This window comes from Pan paniscus, chromosome 10 (genome assembly GCF_029289425.2).
Source record: "Pan paniscus chromosome 10, NHGRI_mPanPan1-v2.0_pri, whole genome shotgun sequence".
Classification (NCBI taxonomy): domain Eukaryota; kingdom Metazoa; phylum Chordata; class Mammalia; order Primates; family Hominidae; genus Pan; species Pan paniscus.
In genome coordinates this window covers 10,457,954-10,468,860 of record NC_073259.2, presented here as the reverse complement: position 1 = coordinate 10,468,860, position 10,907 = coordinate 10,457,954, and the positions used below count along the sequence as shown (strand labels likewise).

General features: G+C 47.8%; 1 protein-coding gene across 1 annotated transcript; it reads right to left on the bottom strand.

The window, feature by feature from the left end:
* Positions 1–768: 768 nt before the first annotated feature.
* KCNA1 (potassium voltage-gated channel subfamily A member 1) lies at positions 769–10,590 on the bottom strand. Its single transcript, XM_003820330.6, has 2 exons — positions 8,552–10,590; positions 769–8,184 (listed from the first exon to the last, which is right to left on the bottom strand). Exon 2 carries the CDS (start codon positions 7,641–7,643, stop codon positions 6,156–6,158), a length of 1,488 nt encoding a protein of 495 aa, XP_003820378.1. The 5' UTR covers positions 7,644–8,184; positions 8,552–10,590; the 3' UTR covers positions 769–6,155.
* Positions 10,591–10,907: the final 317 nt, after the last annotated feature.

Sequence of the window (10,907 nt, the reverse complement as noted above, 5' to 3'; positions counted from 1 at the left end):
GACCCCTGTCAAGAGCACCTCCCCCTGTTTGCTCTGACATAAAAGAATGTGTAGAAAATGTGATATTCACAAGGAGGAAAATAGAAGATCTAAATCTCAGGAAGAATCAAAAGGAAATGCAACAAGGAGTCATAAAAAAAAAAACCAGGAAGAAAGAAATGTGAACATGTCGAACTACATGGAAAAAGCCTGTGTAAAGAATGGATAGGAGCCACGTTGTTTTTCCACATCAAAATCACTCCTAACACCACACTGCAACTATCAAGTCAGTTGATTCCAGACCACAACTCTGTTACACTCACACACACAGTCGTGTCTCTGTCTCTGTCTCTCTCCCTCTCTCTCTGTCACACACACACCCACAATTATTCTTCCTGCAAAGCTTCTCAGACTGTGCATAAAAACTAGTTTCAAATCAAAACAACTTAAGTGTATATAACCAATTACTTTGTTCCCCTGAGCCTCATTTCTTGTTTTATTTTGAAAGCTTGATCCTCCTTCCACTCTAACTTCCACAGGCCAAATTCCAATGGCCTTCACTTGGGATCTTACCTGAGACCAGACTGAATTTATCCTCAAAAGGTAACCCCCGGATATGTCCTTGGACAGTAGAAACAGACCACGTGGGCCAAAGGAAACAAGTCTGTTTCATGATCTGATCTTGGATTCACCCCACTATTTAAAGAGACCCCACAGAAGAAGGGAAGAAAAGGGCCCCCAAAAGACCAGTTAAACAAGAGACAAATAACCAGTCAAGATATTCCTTGATAAGATCCTTAAAAATTATCTTTAATTGATGCCAAATATGAACAGATCGTAAAGTGACAGAAGCAAGTAAAATTGCATAGATGAAAACTATGCGCATCAATTAGGTTCTCAATTCATAACATTCAATGTCCTTGACCTGACATATCACACAGTTAGAGAAGGGAGAATGCACAGTAGGTGAAGATGAGACACGTCCTTAACTCAAGGTGGAAGCAACTGGCAAACTCAAGAAATAAAATAGCGTTTTTTCAGCTTAAATGGTTTGTTGTCCTGATGGTGCACTTTAAATTAATACTACTCGATTTTTATTTTTAACCTCAGTAATACTTTATCTTTACTATTAGAGGCATGTCACATGGAGTCCACGTTGTCTTGTCTACTTACATCTGCTGCATACACAGTCCCAAAACAGTGCGCTGAAGAGAAGAAAGGTGCTTCTGCAAGGTTTGGAGAGGAGACAACTTTGACCTGGAATATTTTACAAGAGATTTCTTGTTTTGTTTTGTTTTCTTTCCATACACCATTTCTTCTTCTTTGATTGTGGTACAAAAGTTTTCTATACTCTTTGAAGTTTCACGTCATAAAGAGTAAACTCCTAGTTAGCTCCTAAATGAAAAATCACTGTGACTAGGGTTAATCTCCTTAAAGCGAATAACCCTGAGGTCAGCAGGGCCTCACCCCTTACACACATGCTGGACTTCCCAAGAAAGCCCAGGGTCATTTGGCCTGAGCAAAGAGGCTGGCATTTAATCCCAAGGCTTCTAAACTTTATATCTATACCCTGAATTAGTTTGCACAGTGACCCAAGGTAATGGAACAGTTTTGGTTAACAATTCAGCTCCTGTTTGCTTCTTTACAAAAATGGTAAGTAACATACATTCTTTAAAGGTTTACCTGAGTCATACTAGACATGTTCACATATACCCTGAAATTCCATGATATAAATACAAGTAGTAATATGCCACATGGTGAATGAGAGGTCACCTCCTGAGATCACAATTCAACTTGGGTTGTGTCTGGTCTTAAAATTTTAGTTTGTTTGTCTTCTTAAAATGAACATAAACATCAAAAGACTTCATTCTTGCTTGGAAAAGCCTGAAGATAACATGCTTGTTTGGCAGTTTGTATTCTTTCTAACAATTTTATACTATGGATGGTTACCACCCACCAATTCTCACCACCCCAGGAATAAGTCATTCCTGGAAGAAAATGGGAAAGTGCCTTCTGCTAATGTTCTTTCTCCTTTCTTTCAATCCAGTCTACCAAACTAAGAATTAAAATGTAAAATTGTTAAAAAGCATGTGTTTTGAGGTCTCCTATATTAAATGAGAGGGCTAGGAAACTATTTTTATTGACTTTTAGATGGTAACTAATTTGAAAAATGTGTAACTATACACAATGTGAAGAAGGCCTTTTATAGGCTAAATCAAATTTCTACTTTAAAAAATGTATTCCTCATTTACCATTTACATGTATTTTTTTTAATTCTCAAGCAAATCAAGATTGTGACACCACCTGTGCTTCAGGTCCACCATAGTGGAATCTAAACCTGCCCTCCAATTCATTTCAGGGAAATGACTGCCCACTGGCCAGAATCCTGGAGAAGGACTTGCTGTTGGTTTATCTGATTCTGCAAGGCTCACCCACGAACACACTCCCAATGAACTGATATAACTGAAAATCAGAACTCAAGTCTCCAGAGAGTGCAAGGGGAGTTGGGCACAAATGGGAAAAGGGAGATGCAAAAACAGAAAGTTTTCCTGGCTAGAATTTGTCTTCTAGAAATCTGAGGACAGAGGAAATGAATGTCTTTGGTCTCTCTGATTCAGATCACTTCAGGTGAGTTAACCACTTCAGAGATTCTGGGATGGCTAACAGTCCTGGTGTGACCAACCCTTCTATTGCCACCCTATTGAACTAGGGCCCCAATAGACTGGAAGAGAGGAATTATGGCTATCAGCACATCAGAAGTCTTCTCCTTCTGGAGAAAACACATAGTCAGGACATGAGCTGTTACAGCTCCATGCCTAGGAAGGGGAAGAAAAGGTAAAAAGGCTGCTAAAATAAATATGAATAAGTAAACCAAAAAATAGTCATCCCTTAATAGGCAGTTTTGTTAAGTGCACCTTCAGGTCTACAAAGACATTTCAACACATTACAGTGCGAGGGTAAGAGCTTGGTCAAACATTGCATGCCTATGCTACACAGATAATCCCTGTACTCCATTCTTACTGAATTCATTGCAATGAGCTACAGATGAGCTAAGCAGCATTCATTTTCCTCACACCACCCCAAACTCATAACAACAACTCATCCCCAGTCCCAGGCTGACAGGTTCACCGCATGCAGCACTTTTTTCTATATCACATGCAGAAGAATCAACCAGTCCAGGGTGTAACCACGGTAAATATACCAAGTACCCAAAGTCAGTCTTGGTGCCGTTTTCTCATCCATTAACCCATCCATCCCACAGTACTGAGTGGATTATTGCTGTTGACAGAGTGCGGTGTTTCAAGTTCTGTGTGCCCTAGACCTCAACGTTGAAATGAAAGATCAAGATAACCCCAAGCCTGGGAGGAGGTTGGCATTTTTTTCCTAATTGGGGATTTTTAAGCAAGTAGGAAAGGAATCGCCAGAATGAGTTAAGGTTCAGACGAGAAGGAGACATCACATGGGAGGGTTTAATGCCCTGTAGTCGGATGCTGTGCAGTTCTCGGCCCCTCATCTTCCACGATGTGTGTTGTGTTCATCTCACAGATTCACAAAAGTCACATAGGAAAATAAGATATCCATGTTCTTTCTTTTAATCGAGTTAGCCAGAATGGGTGTAACTCGAGTTTCTAGGGTGATTGCCTCACTGCTAGTTCTAGGACAGGATGGGGGAAAGGGGTGGGAGAAACAGAACAGATTTTCAGAAGAAGCTGGGCCAGAATGTCAGGTAACAGGCAGCCACATGCTAAGTGCAGAGTGAAGATTCCCCACCTCAGGGTCCTTTAAAAGGCTGTGAGTACCTCTCCACCGGTGGGCAGCTGCCGAGCTCCAGAGGCCTGTGTTCCGTGGCTCTCTTTCAGCCAGGAACAGGGTCCCCACCATTCTCTGGGCTGGCTAACGGGGGCAGCAGAAGTTAGATGTTCAACCTGTGAAGTGACTGCCAGGTGGGAAGATCATAGGGGCATCAGGAAATATCTGAAAGGGGTAGACCAGGAGGGAAGGCCTAGGAAAGGTTATTATGAACTGAGTGTTCCCACATCCGCAACAATGCCTGAAAAGACTGGACCGTCAGAGAGATTTGCAAAGTGCTGTTACCGACAGAGAAAAAAATAAGGAAAGGTGCCAGGAGCACTACACTGGACCTGAGGAAGCCTTGTGAGTCCAAAGTGGCCCTCGATAGGGAACAAATTCCCAAAAAGTTTATCTTGGCTTCTGGTGGAGAGAGGAAAAAACAAGTTCACAGTTCATGTCCAGTTCAAAGATGGGTCTCAGTTCACATCCAGCGTCAGGCTGTCAAAGGGACAATGCTAGTAGATGGCCAGAGAGACAGCACCCTCCTGGGTCTCTCCTCTCCAGGGTTTAGGGTGGTGTGGTCTTCTCACAGTGGTGAAATGAGAGAGCGAGAATGGAAAAAGAAAAAGCAAAAGGTCTGTGCCCCAACCCTTCCCCACTTTTGCTACCTAACTTCTCAGCTGTGTTAAGGAGGCACTTTCTGCAGTTCACTGTGGGTACAGGATAAAGGCACTAAGCAACTATTAAATCAATTGGTTTAGTTTCTTCAGGGAGCCTCAAGGGGAGGGCTGAAGTCTCTACAGACTTCAAAGAATGACTGCAAAGAAAAAAAAAATCAGCTCTGCTTCGGATGCATATAATAGAGAAACATTTTCATTTACATCCTAAGAATGCACCAAAAAACATGCAGTATTGCACCTTTTTGTTTGTTTGTTTGTTTGCTTGTTTGTGTTGCTTGTGTTTGTCTTCAGCTAGAAAGAATACTTGTTCTTAGGTGTTGCTATATATACTTTGATGACTTATTGAGTTTTTCACATGGCTTCCCTTTAAGGGATGGGCATATTGGTCCTCTCTCCGCCTATACCTGCACAAAAACCTGGTATTTCCCTGAGCAAAGGCAGGAAAATTGACTGAGTGCCCCCACCCCCACCCCCCATAATTTCTATTGGGCCTTTCACCCCACAGACTTGTAATTTTTATTACTTTTAAAATTTTTATTACTGAAATCATGCATTAATTAATTCAAGGTACATCTTAGTCAAATAGGCCATAATGCTGAATAAGAGAACATGCTTTGAGCTCCAAAAAGTTATTGTTCCCATCTGACTAACATATGCACTTAAATACAGTACTTTATTTACTAATAAAATAGTTAATAAATGGAGGAGTGCACTTTTGGTGAATGCAAATGAAAAAGGATCTATTTTTAGAAGAATCGATTTCAACTTAAGCTTATCCCCTATTGTCTGGGTTAACTTCTCAGCATGCGATTATAAAATAAATTGTATCAGATTCAAACATGCTTACATTTAACTTCATTTGTGCTCTCTTGCAATAAGGAGGCTAAGGTTTTACATCCAGTTCTGAAAGCCAGGGGTCGGAGTGCAGGCCTGGTGAGAAAAGACCTGTATTTGGCTCATCTGCAGTTGAGACAATTTAGCAGCACTGCAGAAGAATCAATTAATTTAATTCAGTTAACTTTTTCTTAGAGAATAATCTGGATTAGAAAGAGAATGGGCCCAGGGGGAAATCCCTACAGATCAGGACCAGTATCCAATTTATAAGGTGCTCTGTGAACCAGTCTTAAGTAATCGGAGTTTTCTTTTTTCACCTTGTAATATGCAGTTCAGTTGATCGAAATAAAAATATCTATTCATTGTCCATTTTGGCTGGTCTATCATGTTACATATAATACATCTGATGCACTGTCTTCAATGTGCTACGCAGTTTGCAAACATGTTTTACTGGAGTCCCATGCAAATTTCAATTTTATATTTCTAAGTGATCATCTTGTTCTGAGTTTTTAAAAAAGTTAAAGAAACCAAAGCATTAAAAATGTTTCAGTTTGGGGAAGCATATGATTATTATTTTACCTAGACTAGTTCGTGGACTGAATCTTTTTAAGCCAGTTTTAGAAAATACTCTCTCTTTTCCCATTTTTTAATAAAAGGAAAATAGTTTATTTTGTCATGGATCTTGAAAGCTTCTGGTTCACCACCCCCAAAATCCTCAATGCAACAACGCATTGACAGTTAAATAGAGCATTCCAAGTCTACTTAGTAAAGTATCTACAAAGCGTGACATGAGTCACTAGGTTTTCTGTTTTGTTTTTTAAGTCTTTTGAGCTGCTAGGTGGGGCTTTTTTGTTTGCTTGCTTTTGTTTTTTAAACATCGGTCAGTAGCTTGCTCTTATTAACGCAGTTTTGGTTAGCTGTGGTGCAATTGCCAGTTCTGATATTGACCTGTCTATAATGGGCTATGCTATTATTCATATCCTCTTCGATCTCCATGTACTCAGACTTGCTCATAGTAGAGGAACTGCGGCGACTGAGGTCACTGTCAGAGGCTAAGTTAGGGGAACTGACGTGGAGCAACTGAGCCTGCTCTTCCCCCTCAGTTTCTCGGTGGTAGAAATAGTTGAAATTGGACACAATGACAGGTACGGGCAGGGCAATTGTTAGCACACCAGCGATGGCACACAAGGAGCCCACGATCTTGCCTCCAATTGTCACAGGGTACATGTCACCGTATCCTACAGTGGTCATGGACACCACCGCCCACCAGAAAGCATCGGGGATACTGGAGAAGTGCGACTCAGCTTCTTCCGCCTCGGCAAAGTACACTGCACTAGAAAACAGGATGACCCCGATGAAGAGGAAAAAGATGAGCAGCCCTAGCTCTCTCATACTAGCTTTGAGGGTCTGGCCCAGGATCTGGAGGCCCTTAGAGTGGCGGGAGAGCTTGAAGATTCTAAAAACCCTTACCAAGCGGATGACCCTGAGGATGGCCAGGGAGGTGGCCTGCTCGCCCTTCTGGTTTCCTTCCTGCTCAGCTATCTCGGTGCCCAGGGTGATGAAATAAGGAATGATGGCCACAATGTCTATGAAGTTCATGATGTTTTTGAAGAAGTCCGTCTTGCTGGGGCAGGCGAAGAAGCGCACCACCAGCTCGAAGGAGAACCAGATGATACACAGCGTTTCCACGATGAAGAAGGGGTCTGTGAAGATGTTGGAATTGTAGATGACCGTGGTGTTGTCGATGCGGTGGACGGTGCCCGTGAAGTCCTTGTCATCCTTCAGTTCGGGGAGCGTCTCCAGGCAAAAGATGACGATGGAGATGAGGATGACCATGACGGAGACGATGGCGATGACCCTGGCGGGCCCCGAGCTCTCGGGGTACTCGAAGAGCAGCCACACCTGGCGCTGGTACTCCTTCTCCGGTAGGGGGCGCTCCTCCTCCTTGATGAAGCCCTCGTCCTCCCGGAACTTCTCCATGGCCTCCTCGCCCAACTCGTAAAACTTGATCTCCTCGGAGAACATGTCCAGGGGCACGTTGACCGGCCTCCGCAGGCGGCCGCCGGACTGGTAGTAGTAGAGGATGGCGTCGAAGCTGGGCCGGTTGCGGTCAAAGAAGTACTCGTTCCTCAGGGGGTCGAAGTAGCGCATGCGTTTCTTAGGGTTGCCCAGCAGCGTGTTGGGGAACTGCGCCAGCGTCTTGAGCTGCGTCTCGAAGCGCAGCCCGGAGATGTTGATCACCACGCGCTCGCAGCACTCGTGGTCGTCGTGGTCGGCCTGCCGGGGGTAGCTGCCATCCTGGGGGTGGCCCGGGGCGGCCGAAGCCTCGTCCACGTTCTCCCCAGACATCACCGTCATGGTGGAAGCCGGGCGCGGGGGTGGGAGGCCAGGAGAGAGCCCGGGGTGGGAAACAGCCAGGGACCAGGGGTGGGGGGGACCCAAGCGGCCCCCCCACCGGAGCGCGCGTCTCCCTCACGCCCAGGGGGAGGTGCTTCAAAACGAGCAGGTCGGGAGATCTGCGACTTTGCCTCTCGCGGCCTTCCCCTCCACCCTGCCTTTTACTCAATTTGGAATCCCCCTTGCCTGCGGGCCGGGTGCAGCTTTTTGCAGAGGGTTGCGTTTGGGTTTGGGGGTTTGTTGGATTTTGTTGTTGTTGTTGTTTATAAATTTCTTCCTGATCCCAGGTGCCTTAACGCAGTGCCGTTCTAGCGGACTGGGCCATTGCTTCGGGGGTCGCCCTGGCCTCCCCTCCCCTCCGAGAGCCTTCCTAGGACCCGGTGCAGTGCCGGCTCAGCAGATCCCCACGCCTGCCACCCTCTCTGCTTCTCCTCGGCTCTCCCCCCTCCTACCCCTCTTCGCCTGCCGCCTTCTAAGCTCCCACCAGGGCGATCGATGCACGCTGCAGAGAAATAGAAAGTGATACGGGGGTAGAAAATCAGAAGCATTCAGATGGGACGGACCTACAGACACCGAAGAACACAGACCTCTAGCTTGAGAAAGCACTGGACGTTTGCTAGGGCTATCACACACACACGGACAGACGACACGCAGACACCCGGAAATCCAAGTTTGGGGCTCTTCCATCCCACTTTCCCCAATGCCCAACAGCCGATCTGTTTACAACTTCGTTAAACTAGAGATCGGGAAAGCGCCGAGAGACGCCGGGGGAAGCTCAGGGTCCCGGACAGCATCCCCGCACCCCTGGCCTCCCCCACCCGGTCCCCCCAACCCCCGCTTCTGCATCCCCGAGCTGGGGAACCCCCTACCTGGCCGGCTGGCTTGGCGCAGGGGCGGTGCTGAGTCGGCGGAGAGCCCGAGTGGGAATGCGGCAGGTCGCCTTTGCAGTGCCCTGGCGGGAGCCGCGGCGGCCGCCGCAGCAGCATCCGAGACGCGCCGGGCAAACTCGCCGCCCTGGTCCACTCGTCCGACGCCCCTCTCAGTTGGACAATCGCTTTACCGAGCAGCTACGGCGAAAATGTTCATTCCCTACCCCCATTCTCACCGGTTGCCAGCAACCTGGAGACGCCGTCCTCTCTCCGGTGCAGGGAGTTCCGGAGGATGCGGGGCGGAAAAGCAAAATACCACCCTTTCTCGAAGCTCCGAGGCAAATGACGATAAACAGCACTCTCGCCCCCTCCTAACACTATGGGAGCCCTTGATTCGATCCCGAAGGAGGCGGGCGGGCAAGAGCCTGGATCTACATGGCTCTCCAGTTCCCTTCGCTCTCCGCACCCCAGCGCGGACCTCGCCAAGGCTACGCGGCGCGCCAGGAGCCCTTAGGAGCTTGGAGTGGAGCAGGATGCGTGCGGCGGCGGGTCCGCTCGGTCCATTTCTGGGCGCTGCAAGATCAGCAGAAACCTGAGAAAGCGCCTGGAATACCGAGCAGCGATTGGCCCACCCGGGCGTGGGTTGGGGAGGGCGGGGGAGGGCAGGAGCGAGGAGGTGGATGGAAAATATGAGGGGGTGGTTTGGAAGAGAGCGGGGTTGTCATTCAGTTCCCACCCTTGCCAGCACAGCTTTTTCCTCTCCTACCAGACAAGCCGACCACTAACTCTACTTCCCTTGTGGCCCACCGCCCCGCCCACGCACGGCCCCTAGCGGCTCGCGACCTTCCCCGGGAATTTCACATTGGAAATGGTCAGGTCCGACGCAATGCAGGCGGTGGTGTTTCTGGCAAAACTCCTCCGATGGGTTTGCTTTTGTGCCGTCCCACAGTAACCCTCTTCGATCGCACTGCTCTGCGCCCCATCCCGCTCCTCCCCCAAGAAGGCCCTTGCTCTCTGCGGGGCCCACCCAGCTTCCCCCGCCGGCTGGACTCGCAGAGCTGCAGACTTTAGGCAGAGCTGTGCAGTTGAGGATCCCTGGGTTTGTTCCATGTAGTTTTACTGGGCGGCGGCGGTGCTAAGAGCCTGTCCCTCTTTAACCTACGATGGGACTTGAAGTTTTCTTACGATCCGATTATTCTGAAATACAGGGAATGTGACTTGTGGGGGACCGAAGGCTTCGTGGGTTTGTGGGGTTGTCTGCCAACTTGGTGCTAATTGGGAATAATCTGAGAAGCAAGTCGCCTACTCACCTCCCACCCTATGTCCCTCCTCCCGCAGCCTTTTTCCCCAGCCTAGTGCCTCCACAGGGCCACTTTCAAAGCTTGCAATTTATTTGGAAAGGGTCCCCCGCAGCGGCGCATGGCAGCAGGAGCCGGGGGCGTGTGCCTTGCCCTGCGAGTGCGGCTGGAGCTGCGCCCCCAGAGGCGCTGCATCTCCGCGCCTGCAGCGCGAGAAAAGGCAGCAGGCAGCTTGGTACCTCCAGGGCTGCGGAGTCTCTAAGGACGCTGCAAGAGCCCAGAGTCGCCGCTGATTGGCTCCTCCCGCGGCCTTGGGACCACCCTTCTCACCACCGTTGCCTCCCGCCTACACCACCCACCTCCTTAATCAAAGCCAATGATTGCATCCTTCCCGCTCTATTGTGGCTAGTGGAAAGCAGGGGCCCCTGCGGGATTGCCCAGGCAGTGCAACAGTCCCTGTCTGGAACTAGTTAAATCCTTCCTCCAGATTCAGACGCCAGCATTCCTTTCAGAAAAACAAAAGTGTATGTTCCCTCCCCTCCTTCAGATCCATACCCCAGCTTTTCTTTCATGAACAATGAGTTCTCTTATACTCCTCCTTCCCATATTAAACTCTTCCCCTTTCCCACCTTCCACACGCATATCCCTCAATCTCAATAGTTCCAGGGATCCCTACCTTTCTGCACTGCTGTTCTAATGCAAATAAATATATTTTTTTAAAAAATTTAAAAATAAAAACAAAGATATAAATATGAAGCTCCCAGCTGGAGTACTGTCAAGTCTTTTGGTTTTGTTGCTGCTGCCACTGCTAGAACCCTACTGGGGATAACCCTACGAGACAAGGGTTTTCCGACCATATCCTAGCACTACTGAGCTTCCCTATTCTCCACTTTATCTGTCCTTATCTTGTACCTCCCTCTTCCTATAACCCATTGCCTTCCTTTAAATGTCCCTAAGACTGTCATCTTCCTAGCTTCTTGTGAATGCATGTGCCCTGACTCAGCATTAGGAGATTGCCTTACTACAAGGGATTCACAGATTGGATGAGATCCCAGGTT